Below are 20172 nucleotides of genomic sequence, written 5' to 3' on the forward strand. Positions count from 1 at the left end.
CTTTTTTCAGGGTTATTTACCTCTTACTCTAAGTTTTAATCTTAAAGAAGGTCAAGATATAGCTTCAGGTATTTAAACTTTTTTCTATATTTAACTTTAATTTTTAACAAATTTCACAAACAATTGTTTAAGATGCTTAATTCTAAGAGAATGTAAATAAAAAATACTTTTTAATATTTATTCTGTATAGTCATTTAGTATAGGAATGAACATCTTTAAGATTGTATTAGTGTTGGACTAAAGTATGTGTAATATCAAAAATCTTAAAGACAAAATTTAGTTTTAATGACAATATGTTTATGGGAAAAACTTTACTTTTAATGTACTGTACAAACAGTAAACAATTATATTAATGTAAAAAAATTTTAAATGGTAATCTAATACCAGAAATTAGACTATTGAAACAAAGTTTTTTTTTTAAATTTTAAGACTATTTCAATTTGAAATAAAGTTGCAATTTTGAAGTGAAAATTATCTTCATATTGTAAAAAGTAAAATTTACACAACTTGTGTTAATTGTCAATTAAGATTTTTTTACAATGATTGCAATTACCTACCAGGTTGAACTGTAATCATTAACAATCAATAGCAATCATATCTCACCACTTTTGCTGTAAACTTCCAATTCTGTGAGCATAATGATTAGGTTTTCATTTTGAAGAAAGTCTTGAGCTGGGTTTTATCATTAAACTGTGTGTGTATTAGCAGTATAGTTCTGTAGAGCACAAAATAGCTTGTGCCAAGTCTGGCAGTAAGGTGGATGATGTAGAACTTCTCAGCCCAGACTGGCCAGCTTTGCTAAGGTCTTTTCTGTACTGGCATGTTTTGTGGTAATATTGGACTTTGTCAATTTTTGGATAAAGTTTTAATTTTGATGTTTAAAAGATCCAGTTGGTCAGTAGAGTTCTTTTGTGATTTTTTGCCCATAACACACCACTGCAATTGCCTGGGGCCCCTAAACTAATCTTTTATAAACTCATTACTTCAGTAAGAATATAAATTTTTAAATTTGGGCTATTTGCAAACTGCACCTTTCCAATGTACCAATGCACCCTGCATTGGTGGTACTGGTATCCTAGTTTTTCTTAATGCAACCTTTGCATTAAAAACAAACTAGGATACCAGGAGATTTCTTCAAACATTTTTGTTCAGAGGAATTTTTGAATTCAACACGGTGTGGCCTCCTAATTCAAATTTACTTGGCCCCATGTAGCTATAATGCACTACTGCAGTTATGTTGGTTGGAAGCAGCCATGATGATCATGATGCCAAATGCAGATCATTTCCTTCTGCACTATTCTTTTGGCACAACAGCTGATTGGGTTTTTGTTAAAGCATTCATGGGTGAACAACTTTTTGCAAGTGAGATTGATTCTTTGTTGTATTGTGAGGCCATTTTTCAAGTAATAGAACAGCAGTATATGATTGTGTTCTTTCAAAAATTTCATATGTAATTTTGGAAATCATTTCCAATGAAATGTGGTGAAATGCCCTTTGGTTACTCTGTTTATAGAACATTCATTAAGGATGTATAACATGTTTTAGGAAAAAATGTCTAAATTTTACCGTTACAACCTGATACTGGTATTACTTTCCGAAAGTATGTATTTAGCATTTAAGTTTAGCAAAAATCAATTGTTTCCATTAATTTTCAGTAATTACTAGTTTCGAATTACTGCAGTTATTTTAGTGAAAATAGAGCATGAAATTCCAATGGAATAAATTTCTTTAAAAAATCAAACTCAAATTTAAAGGATATTTTAAACAATTTCATTGATTATGAAACTACAGTAACAATAGTATCAATAATCTGTAATAGTAATGAAATACAAAGTATAATTAATCTGAACTGTTTTTTGCAATATGAAGCAAACTGGAATTTGTACTCTTACAATTAGTATAATAAAATTAAAAATTTTACACATTTAATTGTTAATAAAAATACTTTTAAAATCACAAATGATTTTCTTTAAGAAAAGAAAATACAACAACATTTTATACTTAAAAATGCATGATGTTGGTTTAATTTATCAAATGAATTACATATTGCCAACAAGTAAAACATGGAGCTAAATAGTGAGCTCATAATCCAATTTTCATCCCAACCAGAATTGGTTAGGGGTTTTGCAGGGCCTGGTACTTAAAGAATTTATGGGAAGCCCCGGCAAGGAAAAAAAATCTAAACATTAAAATTTTATTCAAAGTGACATGTAAAATGACAAATGCTGTTTCAGAAATTTTCTGGGATAATTTGTGGTTTCTGGATTGAAACCTCATGCATTCTAAATCATTGCCAAAATTCAGTACATAAACACATTGTGTGAGGAAGCTATTTTCCTTAGAATTGAGGCATGAAGAATAATTAGCCATGGTGCTGCAGTCACAATAATGAAAATGGTGTTTGCTTGAGAAACTGTTACACAAGTTTTGCTGCATTTGCACAATGAAATTTGACTATTTGGAAAGGATTGTGTGCCTTGCGTCTTTTCCTGCCCCCCTTTGCCATGCAGTGGGTCCGACTCAGTGAAGATGAGTTGTGTAAATCTGGGTGTGTAACTTAGGGTGGGAGATTTATTGGAGGGTGTGTCTCGGGGAGAAGTTAGAATGGAAGTGGAGAGAGAAGGAAGAATTAGTAGGGAAGAGTGTGGTGTGTGAAAGTGCGTGAAAAAAATAGTCGGGAAGCCGGAAAGTAAAGACTGCAACTAGGTCAGCAGGAAGATTTTGTTTTTGAACTGTTTCCTGTCCAATAAAAAGTAAAAGAAGAGGTACACTTTAAACTCAATGTCCGTACGTTTTGTCTGTGCATTACGGGAATTCTATAGCATATTATTGTCAGGAGAATTGTGTGTTAAAGCTATTTTGTAGATTGGATTGTCGGGCTCTGTAAGTTCCTGTGTTTCCCTGGATGTATTGTATGTTCCAAGGAAAATTAAAGGGTTATCTTGTTAATTTGGATAGTTGTCTTTGTCTAGTCCCTACTGAAATAAATGGATTCCCCCTGTAGCTGTATGCTATATATTTTTGTTGTAAATATAAATTTAAGTTTTGTTTAGTATCCTTTTTTTTTCTATTTTGTCTCATCTCCTTCTAGAACTTTCTTGCTTTGTCTTTCTGGTTCATTATCCCTTGGCTGGGATTACCAATTCCAGGAAAGGTGTATGTAAACAAAAGGTGAGGCAAGGCCCTGGGGCCGATGAACAAAGGGAAGAGACAGTTTTGGTTGGAACTCTCAACGAGGACGGACAGAGAGAAGGAAGGCACCAGATGGCTAGTACGACAATCGGAGACCACTAGGTTTTGAAAAAAAGACTTGGACTCGAATTCCGAAGAATAAGGGCAGAATTAGGGTAGCCACCCGATTTGAATTTTAGACAATTGAAGGCTACGTTCACCCCAAGGAAGTTAGTGAAAGAAATTGAAAGGAGTGCCGACAGGATAACACGAGGAGCAACGTTCCAAGAAAAGCATCAAACTAGTATCTCACCCAAGTCTTTGAAAAAACAGGAAAGTCCTGGGTATTTCTACCTTTTTTCTTCTTCTATTTTCCATCTTCTCTTCTTTCCTTAGTTACAAACTAATTCTTATGCTAATTATAAGTTTTGGCCCACGTATAGTTGTCGCGCTTGTTGATCTTTTGTTTGTTAGGATAGATTGTAACGTGTGTGTGTGTAGAAATCACTTGTAGTTGTTGGGATCCAAAGAACCTGTTTAGAGCGAAAATAAATTACTTTGTTACGAGAATAAAATCTAGTTATTTATTTGTACTATCCAGCTCGCTGGACCTTGTACTTGTTGCCCTAAACTTCACACCCCTTCTAAGCATCTGCTCTATCAAGTACATCCGTTATCAATTTCTTCCATCACAAGTTCTCCATGTCGACTCGTTCGTACTTTATATAATCTCACAATTCTCCACTACACATCACCAACACCATCATAAAGAGATGGAAGGAACAGTTCTGTCCATGGAAAGTACTGAAAGGTCATGGAGGTAAGAAATCCTGATTGTCAGATGAGAATATGGGATTTCAAATGAAGCCCAGAAGTATTTATCAGGCATCTAGGCAACTCACTACACTCCTACCAGCATCCATATCATGCTATAGATGACAGGAACACACAGTAGAAAATTAAATATTATTTAAATATGCTCCACATGCTCCTGCAACAGAAGGAATACATAGACTAATTTTGTGTAAAAGGATTAAAGGTGGAATTGGACAGATTCTTACTGTGAAACTTGAATTTTTCTTTAAACTGCATACCTTTCTTTTATTTCAGGACATCCTGTTGTATTAGTTTAATTCCTTTCTTTTTTTCTGCCTTAGATTTTTTTCCATGTCACAGCAACTTTCCGGTTTTTTTACAATTAAAATGCATAAATAAGGCTAGAAAGGAAAGAACCAAATATTTTACTTCCCATAATTGAGGAGAAATGGTGAGAAAAATGGCATATCCCACATTAGGAAGTTTGAGGAAAAAGGATTTTGTGCTGAATTTTTTGAATAAACAAAAAAGAAAAAAACACAGGTTCTATTGTACTGTGCTGGCCATGTGGTTAGGTTCATTCTGTCTGCTGAGAATGTTCAAATTAGTGTTGCCAGCTCTTTCCCCATGAATAAAGTGTTAAATACAGAAAAATTAGTATTGAAAAATAAGTAATAATTCAAATTAAAATGTGTAGAAGTGTGTGTGTGAAATATTACAGGTATACAGTAGACTGTTAACTGGGACTCAAGCAACCAGCAAAAAAAATTGAAGTAATACTTTAAATAAAAATTAATGTCTAGCATGGCCTACCTAGGTCTTATGTCACAAAACCCCAAATCCAGCCAACTATCAATTTCTAGCAGAAATGTAAGTTTAAAGTTTGCATGCCATATTAAGCCATCAAGCACCAACCACTTCATGTGACAAGTTTGTCTCCTACTGCCATTTAACTATAATTGCACATTGCAATTTTCATATTTTGTATCTATTCACTTTTTTTCTACCAAAAATTTAATGATTGTTTTTATCTTTAAAACAGAACAAGTTACAAATATGATGTCGGAATATAAAATTAACATCATGATGAGATTGAAGAAAAAGGAGAATGTGAAGGTAAAAATAACTTAATATTTCTTTTAAGGTTTGTTGTTATAATAAATTTTTCCCCCAGACCATTACTGTGCAAGGTCCAGAAAGAGAATCCAGGATCTTATTTGAAGTAAGGCGGCAGATGTTGAATCTTGATAAATCTGAAGTCCCCGTGTGCTGTGACAAACATGCTGCTGCCTTGGCATCAGCTCTCTTTATTGCAACAATGTCCTTAACAGAAGGAAATGATGTTTGCAAAAGTTCAAAACAAGTTGATGAGAGACTTAAAATTCTAAATGGTATTTTTTTTAAATTAGTTTTTTAATGTGATTAATAAATAAGTAATTAACTAATTTTTTTCAGATTTTCATTCTGCAATGGCAAACATAGACAAAAATTTTCTTCCTGTTCAAGTTACAACAAATCCCAAGTTGTCATCTATTATCAACAATGTTCTGGAACAGCTAAACAAAACTAGCAATATAGAAGGGCCCCTTCCAAATTTTCAGAATACTTACAGAATACCAGCACCTCGTGCTGAATTCTGCATTCCTCAAACAAGTTGTAGACCAATGCCACCACAGATTAAAAGAAAACTTGATTCAGAATCCTCTAATCATTTGATTAAGAAGTCAACAACTAATGCAAATTCATCTAGTAACTTTTCTGTTTTACAACAGAATCCAAAACAAAATGAGTTTTCTGGTGTATGTAATCCTTTATTTATGCCAGATATATGGTCTCCCCAAGCAACTTCTACAACTTCATGGCCTTGTAGTCAATCAACTACATCTGTACAAGAGAAACCAACATATAGTGGTTGGTCTTTTCAACAGATGCCATCACAGACGGGAACACATCAGTTGTTTTCATATAATTCAAAATGGGGAAATGATATAATTCAGACAACACAAGATAAAGTAACTCATGAATATAAGACTACAGATCCTAGTTCTCTTTACTCATTAAATAAAGGTATTATTTTTTCTTTTTGAATGCATGAATAAGTTTATTCTTTTTGATCATCTGCTTTTTTTTGTGTAGAAAAAGATACGACCCTTCATAATTCATCTCAAAGTTACCATGAAGTTAAACGTAAAATGCCTCTTTCCAATAGTGAGTAGATTTATTGAAATTGTTTTACTGGAGAAACTTTGAAAATTTTTGGTTATTTCTGCTTATATTTAGGAATAATACACTTTAACATTCTTTAAAAGAACAAATGCAAATAATGGAAAAATATTTTAAAATGAGTTATTTATCTAAAAATTTTATTTAGATAATATCAAACATTAAGGCACTAATTTTCAAATTTAATCTTAAATAACTAAATGGATTATATTGTGAAGCTGAGTGGTAAGAAGACAGTCGAAAATAAGAGAAACAAAACACGATGAATTTTATTTTCTTTGCTCGTTAATAAACAGGATACAGAGGATACCAACAAACACCTTTCCAACCGACAATACACGAGAGCAAATACCGAATCTTGTACAACAAATTTTCCTGACAATATCACTTAAAATATAAAATTAAAACTAGTATACAAAACAAAAATAGCAAGAAAGAGGGAATATCAAGAATGGACAGGAAAGAGGGTACCCACAACCTAGATGACAAATCTACCGGCCAGGATGTCACGGTGAAACGGGGATTGACGAATACTTTCACTTCTCACTTTCTAAAACACAGTTCGGATTGTTCTTGTCTTTATCGTTCGGCCCTATGCGTACTCGGGAGGCTCCACAAACACTCCTTCCAACTCGAGGTCCCGCTCCAGACTGACCCACGTGTTCCTCTCTCTCCTCTCAGGGCTGCACTTCCTCTTTTGTTTTCAGGAGTGAGTCATCGAAATAACAAAGTGTAAGACAAATGGATACATTCCAGGAAGAATGGACAAATAGGTTAGAAAGAAAGGAATAAAGGAACGGAAAATATAAAATATAAAAAACGATAAAATCATATATAAAAATATACATTTGAAGCATGGCGTTAGGCCACAATATATTGGTTCCAAAACTGTTTAATAGGAAATACTTTAATTTTACTTCTCCTGAAATAGAAATGCATCTTATTAATGAATGGCATATTATAAACAATGTTAAGAAATTACTAAAGAAATTAAATGGATAGTAGAAGGGGGGGTCTATAAGAGCAATAGTTTGGTTCTGTGAACTAGGGTTGCTGCAGGTGTTAACTGATAAGTGTGTAAATGTTTGCTGTCCTGCATAGCAGGTACATAGTGTAAGGAAGCCCAGTTATTGCAATGTGCTTTGTTTCATGGTTCCCTGTAGCAGTTTTAAAACAAGCCATTCCTATTTTCACTTTAATATACAACAGAGAATGTTTGTTTGTTTTCTTTATTGATAACCAACTTTTAATTTCATGTCAATACTAAATGCAATTAACAATAAAAAGTTGGTCAGATAAAATATAAACTTCACGAAACTCAATAAATCTGTAAAGCCAAATAACTCAGTTTATGTTGGGCTACTTGTCCACTATTATATTTACTGAATAGTTCATGATTATAATTAATTACTAAATAATTAGACAAGTAGCCTGATGTAATCTGGTTAAGTAAAATACTTTCAGATTTGACTTATTCTTTATTAAAGGCTAAATTCATTTCATAATAATCATTATCTTAAATACCTTTTTTGCAAATGTTTTTAATTTGCATTTCCTTAACATATTACTGTCTACTTGTAATTGTTATACAGGTTTCACACTGTTTTTACATTTTTGTTTGGGGAAAGACAGCCAGTGGTGTGTGCAGGATTTAATCTTGGAGCCAAGTTGAATAAATAAAAATTAATGCAAATTCAAATAAAATTCCCATTTTATGTGACCGCTAATTCATAAATAGTATAAAAATATATAGTTTTGTATTTTGAAGACAAGATACAATATAAATAAAACAATGAATTTAGGAAAAAATTTTGGATACTTTTCTAGTTCTTTTCCTTTTGTCTTTGGAGGTTCTTGGGCCCCCTTGGTCCTCTGGGTGCTCCACTTGATACAGCAATGCAACATGTGGGTGATTTGCCAAAGGGAAAATGCCACCCAGGAAGACTTAAATAGGGACAAGTTTCCAATGCTAGCCACAAGTTTTCTTCAATGTGGCTAACATTTTAAATAGGCAGCCCATTGGTGAGGCACACATTGACCAACTACTAGTGTTCAGTGGTTTTTTTAACTATTAACTAAGCAAATGTTTTGGACATAAAAGAGAAATTTACATCTTGGGACTAGCTGACATGAATCTTTTAATCTAGCTTCCCTGTTAAGAATGATCAGCACAATGGCTGTATTATAAACCCTATACTTCTACCATTTAACATTTGCTGTAGTTTATAATTATGAGAAAAGGAATGTTTAGGATTAGATGGACAGGGATTGACCAAGTGCAATAAGGACAATTTTGAACTAGTCATTCAATATATGGACAAACTTCAACAAGCATGAGAGCTATTATTTGCACTGTTGGGATAAATTGTGTTAACATCTAGGCTGTTTGCTATATGAACAGATTTACAGTTTGATAATGAGAGGTACAAAGACTTAACTGGTGGATAAACTACAAAGCTTTTCATAGTGGTATTTAGAAAAGTATGAATTAACAGCACTCCATGCATAGCTTTAACAAATGTTTAACAATAATGTCAGGCTTCTGTACAATACACTTGTTTCTCCCGTGATACAGGCTCCTAAACTTTGGTATTTGCATCTCTTAAGGCTGTAATGAATCTCAATCATAGGACCAAATTACTTGTATTGATTCCTTTACCACCCATTTCACTTTGTCTAATTTCTTAACATTCTTTATTTGCAGTCTACAGCAATCATTGGTCATTATGAGTAGACTGCATGGTGCAATATGCACCAATAAGATATTTCTGGCCCCACTAAATGGTCAGTCTAACTTAAGTCAATTTTACAGGTAATGTTTTTTTAATATTTAAAATGCCTTAGGTGTAATGTATCGTGTATTTCCATGTTTTCCTGCATACAATGTTTTGTTTACTATTTCATGACCTTTATATTTTAAACATAAAAGTACTTGAGGATAAAACTTAATTTCATTAAGTCTTTCATGATGAATCATGAGACACAATAGAATTAACATTATGTAATTGATTTTAAGTTAAAACTTGATTGTTCTTTTTACAGAATGTCTGTATGTAAGGCTCAGACCAAAAAGCACTCCTTGAGCAAAAAAGTGGTGGTTGATTTTGGTGCATTCAATAAGTGAAATTTGTGTTTCTTCTAATAATCAATCAAAATGCAATCTGACAATGTGAAAATGCCACAGGGAATTGTGAATGCTTGTTGATACAACCATGACACAATTTTAAATTTCTAAGACACTTCTATTTATCATTTTTTTACTAATACCAACTCCAAACAAGATTTTTATATCTGTGAATGTCATTATTGAAAACAAATTTGCAATGAATTGACAGTTACAAACTAACAGCAAATTGTCATCTTGACTGAATTACACAAGGAAATGAAGTGTTTGAGTTTAACAAGTTCTTTACTTGTATAATTCAAAGAGAATTATATAATATACATTGTGTTAGGATCTTTGTTCAGAATTATTCTAATAATAAACAGTATTTGTCCTTTGGTAGAAATTATACATTTAAGTATTTATTAAAAATATCTGTGCAAAAATTTGTTACTCATTTTTGCACAGATATTAATGCAGCCATAGTGCAATGTGATAAAAAAATAAGTGTCCACAATGCATTGTGGCATTTTTACATTGCCAGATCATGTGTTGGTTGATTAAAATAATCTTGGTTGTCTTCTTGACTGAACTGTACAAGGAAATGAAGTGTTCAGTTTCAATAATACCACCAATTTCACTTTTTGGCATATCCAATAAGACCACAATGTGTTGTAGGCATTTTTTGAAACTGCCATGACTTGAAATTTGTTATTGTGGCTGGATCTGAAATCAAAATTCATTTGTGGGAAATTTTTTTTGTCTTTGAGCTTAACATGTTTAACAAACATTTAAGCTTATACAAAAATGTTTTATATAAAAATAACGTTGACATTCTGTATTTATTCTGAAAATGGTAACTAATTTCATTAAAGCAAATAGTGAACTTTTTAATTTATTCCTTGTTGATGATTGTCCCATTAATTTAATAATTTAGTTAACGTAACTGAAAATTGCATGGATATGAAAGATTCTAGTGTACAGAAGAATGAAAAATGGAATCTTAAACAGTTATCCAACATGTAAGTTCATTCTTTAAATAATTGTTTACTTTAATGTAATTAGTAATTTATTCCCAGAGATGAATATAACTCTGTAAGCCAACACTTAAATAACTTTGAAGAAAACTTGATGGCACAACTGTCTGACTTGTGCTATGATGAAAAGTGGCTTTTAGCTTCTAAAGGTACTAGTATTTTTTTTTCTAATATCTTTTAAAATACAATCTAATTTTTTTCTATGTATTCAATATACTTTGTTGTAGCTTTTGAACAATCTGTTGACACAAGCACAAGGAAGCCAACAGATATCTGGTCAGGTTGCTATTTCTCGAAATCACTTCCAGATTTGCAGCTTAAGAATAAACTGAAAGAAGTTGCATCATCGAACTTAAGAAATGCTGAACAGGTATCTAATTTATTTACGTCGCCTTTTAATTTGTATTAAATTCTTTTGCTGTTATAGATTCATACAGATCGCTCTGATGATAAAGCATTTGTAAGTGATTATGGTGAGTTGTAAATTTTTTATTTTTTTCTTTAATGTATATGTGTATATTAATAAGATACTTTAACATAGGTGGAAAGTTTTTCAGCGCTAGTGATTATTTTGTTGATTATTCTTCACAATTAAATATTTCATGGGAAGACTTCAATCATCTGCCTAGATTATTTAGGAAACTTGGAGTAGAAAAATACATAGATATATTTCTTGAAAATGAGGTAATATCATCTTTTAAACCTAAAATATTGTTCTAAAATTTACATAAAATTTACCTCAAATTTAGTTTATTTAAATTTTAAAGAATCTCTTGCATTTTCACTTAGTCCTATCCATTTTGTTTATAAAATACACATTTTTACATATTACTAAAGATCTCAAGGTTGTAATCAGTTCTGTGGTATCTTAAGTGTTCCAACCAGATATTCAAACAACTGATGTCTTAAGACTAATTGAACTAGATATATTTGTCTTCACTGTTTGAATATCTGCTGTTTTAATTGTTTCAATTCAAAGTACTTGGATTACAAATGGATTACAAATTTCAGGTTATCAGAAACATACATACATATGTTTCTGAAATTCATACATATATGTTTCTGAAACCAGAAATTTGTGTATAGTTAATCTGGGCCTCCTGCCCTAAGCTTTTGATATCTGGTCTTGACCTTATATCTATGTAAGTCCTTTCTTGAGATTAAGGAAGGACAGACAGGCAGATTGTTAGACTTGGATCTTATTGGAAAGATTGGTAAAAAGGCAGTTGGACTAGCATAACTGGTTATGTAACAAAGGAACAAAGAGTGCACAAAGATTAGTCTTGACTCACGGAAGGTCAGCGCTGGAAAAGGGGAGAGTGAAATGAGGTCACCTTCCCCGAGGGGTCAACAACGCCATCAACCTTTTATGTCAGAAGAACATCTACAAAGCATTGCGATCTTTGATTCCAACACAGATGACAGTGGGAATTTATAGGTCTGCAATTTTTCTATAAACACAATATTTATGAGAACATATTTTCCACATAGTTTATACAATGTTGCAAAAATATACTTTTTATCATCACAAAAGCAATTATTCTTGCATTTTTTTTTACAAGACTTGCTTAAATAAGTCTTATATTGAGTCTTTGGACATTAAGATTAGCAACTTCGATCACATACAGAGGCCATCACAATCTATCCAATATGGATCAAATTTTCAAATATTAATAATAGACCAATATTAGTCACACTGATCATTCTCTCTTCCGGGGGAGGTCAATGATGATTATGCAACCCCCTTCTGCAACATTCCTTCTATCAGACCAGTGGTATGGTAGCATTCAAATAGAAAAATTACATAAAATGTATTTTGTGCAGCTAGTAACCTTGTATTAAGTGGTCTTCGAGGGTGCCACATTTAAATATTTGGTCTGGTTTTTTTGTCTTTGCGAAATTTGATTTGTTGGCAGATTACCATTTGATATTTGGATGTGAATGGTACAGTTTCTTAGGAAAAATTTTATGATAATGCTATCATATTTTCAATTGGTGTCTACTTGACTAATGAAATTGTGTTACTTCTTACCATCAGAGTATTGCAATAAACAGAACAATGGTTGGTTAAAATGACCAAACTCTTCATATGGTTTATTTTAATGTTTGTTATATTATAGTACACTCATCTCTCAATTTACACAGTAGATACATTCCTAGAAAACGTTGTTTATGTTCCTAGCAAGTTTCGTAATTTTACACCATTAGAAGTTTGTTTTGGACCATTATCTTTCGGTTCCTTTCTATAGTGTGTATTGGATCGAAAAACATGACGTATTAGAGTATTTACGGTAACTGATGCACATCTGTCTAGAAACCTGTCTTTCCCTGAGATTTGTATGAGAATAACCTGTGAATGGCTACCAACAGCTGTCTCAAACTTTGTTTTCATTTAAAAACTGTGTAAAAGCAAAACCATGCAAATTGAGGGATAGGTGTATTTGATTTATATAACTACAAAAGGTTGTTAGGTAAGGGATTATCACAGTGACTAAACATTTTAAATGTTTGATTGGTCACTTGGTGTGATAAATCCTTACATAAGATAACCTTCTGTAGTTATATAAATCAAATAATCTTAATCTAATACTATAATATAAGGGTTAGAAATATCTTGTAACCTTTAGTTTTTGCCCAGGCAATTTTTTTTATAAGAAACAAAATTGGAATTTTGTTAAACCTGTTCTGTAAAAAATGCAATTTATTATTTTACATCTGACTTACCCTAATACCCTACATGGACTCATAAGTTGCAAGCACTCTTAACTAGATTGATAAAGGCAAAATAGTTTTATGTAAATATAAGTGTATTTTTAAATATTTTTAGATTACTTCACTTGCAATTGTCAATCTATTCAGAGTAACTACTACCAGAAATGCATGTAAACGCACAAATCTAAAATTTTAAATTGTTACCATAGTCGCAAAATATCACCAAAGCAACATAATTTCAAGAATTGCAAAATGACTTACTGGTAGTATCCGGATAACACACTAGTCCAGTTAATATATCTATATCACAGGCGATTTTAGATTATTACGTTAACTTCTTTACAAAAAAAATTAATTAGGAAACTTTTAAAAAGTTAATATTTTATTTTAGTAAATTACCTAGCTCTGCTGGAATAGGTAGACATTAGGTAATATTTTTTGTGGGATATAAATTCTTGATGAATGAATGAAAAATATATATGCTGAAGTTGATATTCAATATGGAGAATTAAAATATTTTTATGAAAAATTTTTCAATTCAATGGATATATTTGTCATAAATATATACTTTTCCACTGTTGGTATTACTGATAAGTAATATAGGTGTAATTTTCAGAACTAAATATTTGAAAGTTTTGCAAATATATCCAAAGTTTGATTTGTTTATAGTTGAGAAAAATGCATTCTATTAAAACATTCCAATTTTATTTTTGATTATAACTTGCTCAGAAATGTCTCCTGACAGGAAATTTTAATTTGTTTAGTGTATAAATTAGTTTTAAAAATCCATTATGAAGGTTTGATGGTGCCTTACTGGTTAAAACATATTTTCTAATATTTATGGATTAAGTGTTTTTTGTCATTAAGCTTCAAATTTCTAAGCTAGCTTAGTGTGGAGCTTCTGCAAAGGAGTCTAGAAATTTAACATTTAACATTGAACTAATGATTCATAAACCTACAAAACTGCATTTCTTCAGAAAGTTCTATTCGTAAAATAGCCAAATGTTATTTGTAGAAGCTTAAATTTTCTTAAAGTAAGACAGTTGTCTTCGAAATTCATCTTTAATCTTAAGTTCTAATTTCTTTCTGCCTTAAAAAAAATTACTTTCTCTTTATTAATAAAATTTGTAACAATTGGTTCAAGCGTAATTGCTCCTCATCTCAGTTTGATTTGTTTATCTAATATAATTTAACTTATACATCTAATTTTTACTTTCAGATTGATTTAAGTGTGTTCCTTACTTTGAAAGAAGCTGATTTACAGGAACTGGGAGTTACATTTGTAGCAAGAAGAAAAATGTTACATGCTATCTCAGGTAATTTGAAATGTTTTAAGTTTGTTCTGAATAAATCTTGATCATCAATTATATTCAATGGCTAGTGTACTGGTATTTTTGTAGTTAGTTCAATGGAAGTAGTACTTTAATTTAGCTTGATCTTAAGGATGAGATTGTGTATAGTTTTAATTTTTAAAAATATACACAATCTCAGCAGGCCAAGTGTTACACTTGGCCTGCTTTTACAGAATTTTATCAATAATATGCATATTTTTCTTGCAAAATTATTATGTATGCCTTTTTACACTAAATATTGCATCAGTTTCTTTGGGCAAAGTGAATAAATCCTTACTTTTTATTGATATACTTGTGCTTCATATTACTATAGTTGAATTTGACTTAAAAAATAAAATTAACCTCTATCTTTGGCAAACTTTTATCCATTCATTTCTTTTGTTTGCTAACTTTGACACTGATGCATTAAACAATACATATTCTGTGTGTATATTGGGGCAATGGTAGATTAATCATTAGGCTGAGTAGGCTTAAGCCTAGGGTCCCAGAAGGGAAAAAAATGGTACAATTGAATGTGTGCGTATTTTGGGTAATATTTTGGCTCTTTATGCTGAACAATATGCAGTGGCAAACTTGGTCATCTGGCCCTCATTTGTATTGAATGAAATGTTTCTATTGACTTGCTTCATTCACAAAAATGTCAATAGAAATCATACCCGTACCCAGCAGAATTAAATAAAAAACTTAAACCAACACCTTAATGTTCACTGAGAGATTTTTTAATGTAACAAACGTTTTCGATCTGATCGCTAGATCATCATCAGGTTCTTAAATGGAACACAAATTTAAAAATTCAAAACATTAATAACCAATAACATTAATAAAATAACTGATACATTATTAAGAACCTGACGATGATCTAGCGATTAGATCGAAAACGTTTGTTACACTAAAAAATCTCTCAGCGAACATTAAGGTGTTGGTTTAAGTTTTTTAATGTCAATAGAATTTATTTTAGGATTAGGATTAATATTGTACAGTAATACAACATATGGGCAATCTGCCAAAGAGGTAAGGCTTCCTAGGAGGACTTTCTAATGAGAAACTGGTCCCTAGTTGGGTGTTACACAAAGAGAACCCCAGAAAGTTAAATGGTCATCTCATTGGTAAAGTACAAGTCTGTCAGACTGCCAGTGTTTAGTGGTGTTATCTAGTTGGCCCCAGTGACTTAAAACACAAATAAAAAAAATGAAAGTAAATGAAAAATAAGATGTAATTGATTCACATAATTAAATATATATATTACATAGTACAATGATCAGGACTGGCTCAATAGGTGAGGACAAGGAAACCACCAGGGCTGTGGAGTCTGGGTCAAGAAAAATGTGTCAACTCTGGCATTTTAAATTTAATTGTTTTTTTATTTAAATAAAAGAGAATTTATTTTATATTTATTAATTTCTTAAAATGTTTTTGTATTTTGTTGTTGCATTTTATATTTAAAATAATTATAATTTAATTTATTAAATATGTATCAATAGTTTTTTGTATTTGTGTTTAGTAGTTAAATTATTTTGACCCAATTGAATTTGATTATTTTTGATTCATTCCTTTATTATCTCTGTTCTAAATAAGTACTCTATTTTTCTTTGAGCCAGACTAATTGATCAGAGTATGTATTTTTTTGAGCAAGGGACTGTTGACGTAGTTAGATTGCACACATTTTAGTTGGACTAACTTTTCTGGAAAAGTGAAATTGAAGTGCAAAAGCTGTAGAATAAAGATATGTAGATGTAGAATTTTATTGCTCCCTTTTTTCCCTCCTATTAAATATTTGTCAAAATTTTTTTATACAAATATTAGTATTTTTTATAGTTACTTTAATATTTATCTTGCATTATTTGGTTAAATGCCTGGTGCTCTGTTCAGAGTAGGGTAACCTCCTATGAGCACCCCTGTCCCATAAAATGTCTTGATATTTAATTTTGCTGGAGTTGGAGTTGGCCTATTAAATTTATCAGGAGTCGGAGTAGTGTTTTTTACTCTGTGACCCTGAAGGAAACTACTTAAAGCAGTAAAGATGAGTAGTGAGAAATGGTTATTTTTTTTTTCCCCTTTTGAACAACTATAGTAAATGTACCATAATTCAAAGTTTTTATAAATAGTTTATACAAGCGTCAGCACTAGAAATGCTCTCTATTGACAACTGTTTTTATTCAACAAAAGATGGAATGGGGCAGGAAGCTGTAGACACTAGGTACCTTTAAAGCTCCCTGTAATAAAACAATGGCAGATTGTCATTGGTCCAACCCCCCCCCAATGAGTAAGAAAAATTTCTCGTCATGTTTTGAGTGGATATAAAAAGTTATACCTGTTGTTGTGTATAGTACTTTGACTAATTCTTGTAAATAAAAATACATTAAAATATATTTATAAATGTTATTTGCTGGTACAAAAATATTGGGGAAATGTTCCTTCTATCCCTTATTTAACCATAGGCATTGATGTATAACATGTATAGTTGTCATGAGTGCAAGAATATATGCAGGCAGTAGCCCAAGATTTAATCCTGGGGAGCCAAGTTGAACAGAAGAAAATTTTTAAAAATGAGAATTCAATAAATTTCCACCTTATGCGACTGTTAATTTATAATATAGAAATAGAGCACAACATAATTTTAATTAGGAAAATATTTTTGGAAAATTTACTAGTATTTCTTTTCCTTTTTCTTGATGTCGGAGATCCTTGGCCCACGCCCTGGGTGTGCCACTGTATCCAGGAGTAACAATTAGATATTATTATTGCTATACAACATTGGGCTAAATATCAGCTATAATAATGTTAAATATACCGGAAAGGGAGATCAGACCAGAGTGTAATTGGCAACACACCCATACGGCAAGCAAGAGTTATGGGTTTGAGTCCCACTCTGGGCCTATTCTTTTCTTCCAGTTTAAATTAAAATTATTTAAATTATAATTATTAAATTTAATGTGTGCCTAACGTCTTCCTCTTTCAGTGGCATAGCGAACATAACTGCTGCCCGACACTTTATTGGTACCTCTCTCCCCCTCCAGAAACATATAAGGTCAGTCCATAAGTCCATGGTCATTTTTATGACCTTGAGAAAAATCTTGTTTAGACTGACATTTTTAACAGCAAATGTGATAATTTTTACACTGAAGTGTTAAATTGGATCTCATTCATATAATACCGTTCAGAATTGTGAACATTTCAGTTGTTTATTTTCGTTAAAATGGAAGTAACCGACGAATACAAAAGACATGTTTTATACTTTTTATTTTTAAGTGGTGAGAATGCTACAAATGCAGCCAAAAAAATACTGTACATAATCAAATTGTAACTAGTGCAAGGACTGTGCAGAAGTGGTTTGAAAGATTTAGAAACAATGATTTTAGTGTGGAGGATAAGGCTCGTACTGGAAGACTTGTTGACTTTGATGATGCTCTCTCTGCACTAGTTGAAGCAGAACCATCTTTAACAGTTGATGAAATTGTGGAACGTTTAAATTCATCCCATGGAACTGTTCATAGACACCTACAACAAATCGGAAAAGTTTCAAAGCTAGGAAAATGGATACCACACGAACTGTCAATAGCTAACCGACAACAACGTGTAAACACTTGCACGTCACTTTTATCCCGTATTGCTTTAGAACCTTTTCTTGGTAGGCTGGTTACTGGAGATGAAAAATGGATCCTCTATAATAATGTGACGAGAAAAAGACAATGGATGGATTGCGACAAGCAGCCAAAACGGACTGCAAAAGGTGGGTTGCATCCAAAAAAAATTCTTTGTCTGTTTGGTGAGATATGTCAGGTGTAATTCACTTTGAGCTGTTAGAACCTAATCAAACAATTACAGCTCAAATGTATTGTGAGCAATTAGAGCGTTTAAATGAAAAATTGAAAAAAAAACCGACCGTCGTTAGTGAACAGAAAGCAGGTTCTCTTGCAGCATAACAATGCCAGACCACACGCTGCAAAAATAACTGTACAGGAACTTGAAAGCTACAACTGGGAAATTTTACCTTATCCATCATATTTGCCAGATATTGCTCCCAGTGATTATCACCTTTTTTGCAGTTTGCAGAATTTTTTAAAAGGGGGAACTTTTGAGGATGAGAACAATGTAAAAAAGGCTATTTCTGAATATTTTGATTCAAAACCGAAATCATTTTACAAAGACGGGATTAAAAAGCTATCATCAAGATGGCAAAAAATTGTACAAAATATTGGTGAATACATTATAGATTGAAATAAAATTTAACTAATTTTTTGCTGCTTTTTTTGTAGATAAAAATATGCATGAACTTATGGTACCTGATAGTATGGAACTTAATAGTTTGTCTTGGAGACCATTTGGGTGCCCCTCTGCAAGTGGCGCCCAGTGCATGATACACTCCCTTGCACTCCCCTTGTTATGCCACTGCCCTCTTTTGCTCAAATTTAGTCCCATGTCATACAGCAGTAATTGTAGCTTTAAAACCCGATACACTACAATAAAGATGTTTTATATTTATATATAATAGCAAACTTCTGGTTTTATATACGTTTTCTATATTTTCAGAGTTAAACAGTTATTTTGGAAGCATGAAGAAAGATGTGCATTTTGAAGCTGCACCAGGTTCCGAAAGGAAACTTCTGTTGTCAAAATTGGCCAAATATTGAATACGAATAATATCAGTCACTCGAAATATACAGATTGTGCCACTTAAAATATTAACCAATTAATACCTCCAATCAGATTATGTAAATATCAGAAATTTTCCTCAATTGTTGCAAATTTTAGTTTTTATTTTGCTACTAACACTATTACTGTTTGTGAAAGTGTGAATGGGTATGAAATTTATACAATTTAATATTGTAGTGCATGTCTGTTTTTGATTTGTTAAATTCAATGTATACACCTGAATTTTTTATACCTGATTGTCACTTGTTAAATGGATATATTTTTGATATTTTCAATAAAATATTTTATTTCAGTTTTTTAATCATTGTCTTAATTCTTCTTGAAATTTAAATGATCTCTGCATTTATCTAATCCAGAAAACAAAGTTTAGATTATTAAAAATCAATTTTTCCAAAAATTGGTCGCAATTTATATTTATGCTTATTGAAAGTAGTAAATTTATTTTATTTCTAAAATCACAACTTAGGTTGCCAAATTTAATGTCCTTGTTTTGGCAAGAGATGATTTCAGATTTACAATTACTCTTAAGGACTAATTTTACCCCAAATGACATAACTATAAACCTATAGTTAAGTTTCTAAAAAACAAAGGAAATCATGGCTTAACTTAAATTTTATTTGAACATGAATTTGTGAAGATCGGGATATATTGTGAACTTTATCATCTATATGTACCTTTATAATCTTTTAACTACATTTTATACAAACTCTACAGTTTATACAAAACGGAACGAAGTAGACCAAAAAGGGTTAGTTAAACGGGAAATCAACTGATAAAATTTTCTGATAAGATCGATCTAAACTCGATTCCCACGAGTTGAGTTCCTTGTCCAGATGAGTCAAATTTGGATGACACGACTACGTCACCGATAACTTTATTGGTCCAAGAAGATCATCTCTTCTGACGAAATCAAAGAGCCTGCAAACCACCTCCCCATATAAAAAGGGAGTACGATGAGTAAGACGGGGAAGTTGTTACTAACCGTGTGTATGTGCTAAAAGGATAGTTACCTGTCGTCGCCGATCCTCCCTCATCACCTATATTCACCCCGAACTGTCGTCGTTACACTTCCGATCTGAACAACTATTACCTGTTGTTGGACAGA

At 31.8% G+C, this 20172-nt stretch overlaps 1 protein-coding gene across 2 annotated transcripts in view; it reads left to right on the top strand.

Moving 5' to 3' along the window:
• Nucleotides 1–19344, top strand: part of LOC136972147 (protein bicaudal C homolog 1-A-like) — a 28455-nt gene extending 9111 nt beyond the window's left edge. Inside the window, exons 9-20 of one of the 2 annotated variants that reach the window (XM_067266700.1) lie at nt 11–68; nt 5030–5103; nt 5162–5378; nt 5443–6054; nt 6124–6195; nt 10251–10335; nt 10393–10499; nt 10578–10720; nt 10778–10823; nt 10892–11034; nt 14282–14378; nt 18945–19344. In XM_067266700.1, coding sequence (XP_067122801.1) covers nt 11–68; nt 5030–5103; nt 5162–5378; nt 5443–6054; nt 6124–6195; nt 10251–10335; nt 10393–10499; nt 10578–10720; nt 10778–10823; nt 10892–11034; nt 14282–14378; nt 18945–19045 — 1755 coding nt within the window. In that variant the 3' untranslated portion in view covers nt 19046–19344. The remainder of the gene's footprint in view (nt 1–10; nt 69–5029; nt 5104–5161; nt 5379–5442; nt 6055–6123; nt 6196–10250; nt 10336–10392; nt 10500–10577; nt 10721–10777; nt 10824–10891; nt 11035–14281; nt 14379–18944) is intronic. The other variant, XM_067266701.1, reaches the window with a different exon arrangement.
• Nucleotides 19345–20172: the final 828 nt, after the last annotated feature.

The sequence above is a fragment of the Centruroides vittatus genome, unplaced genomic scaffold, assembly GCF_030686945.1.
Source record: "Centruroides vittatus isolate TY-2023 unplaced genomic scaffold, ASM3068694v2 contig_2818, whole genome shotgun sequence".
In the NCBI taxonomy this organism is placed as follows: domain Eukaryota; kingdom Metazoa; phylum Arthropoda; class Arachnida; order Scorpiones; family Buthidae; genus Centruroides; species Centruroides vittatus.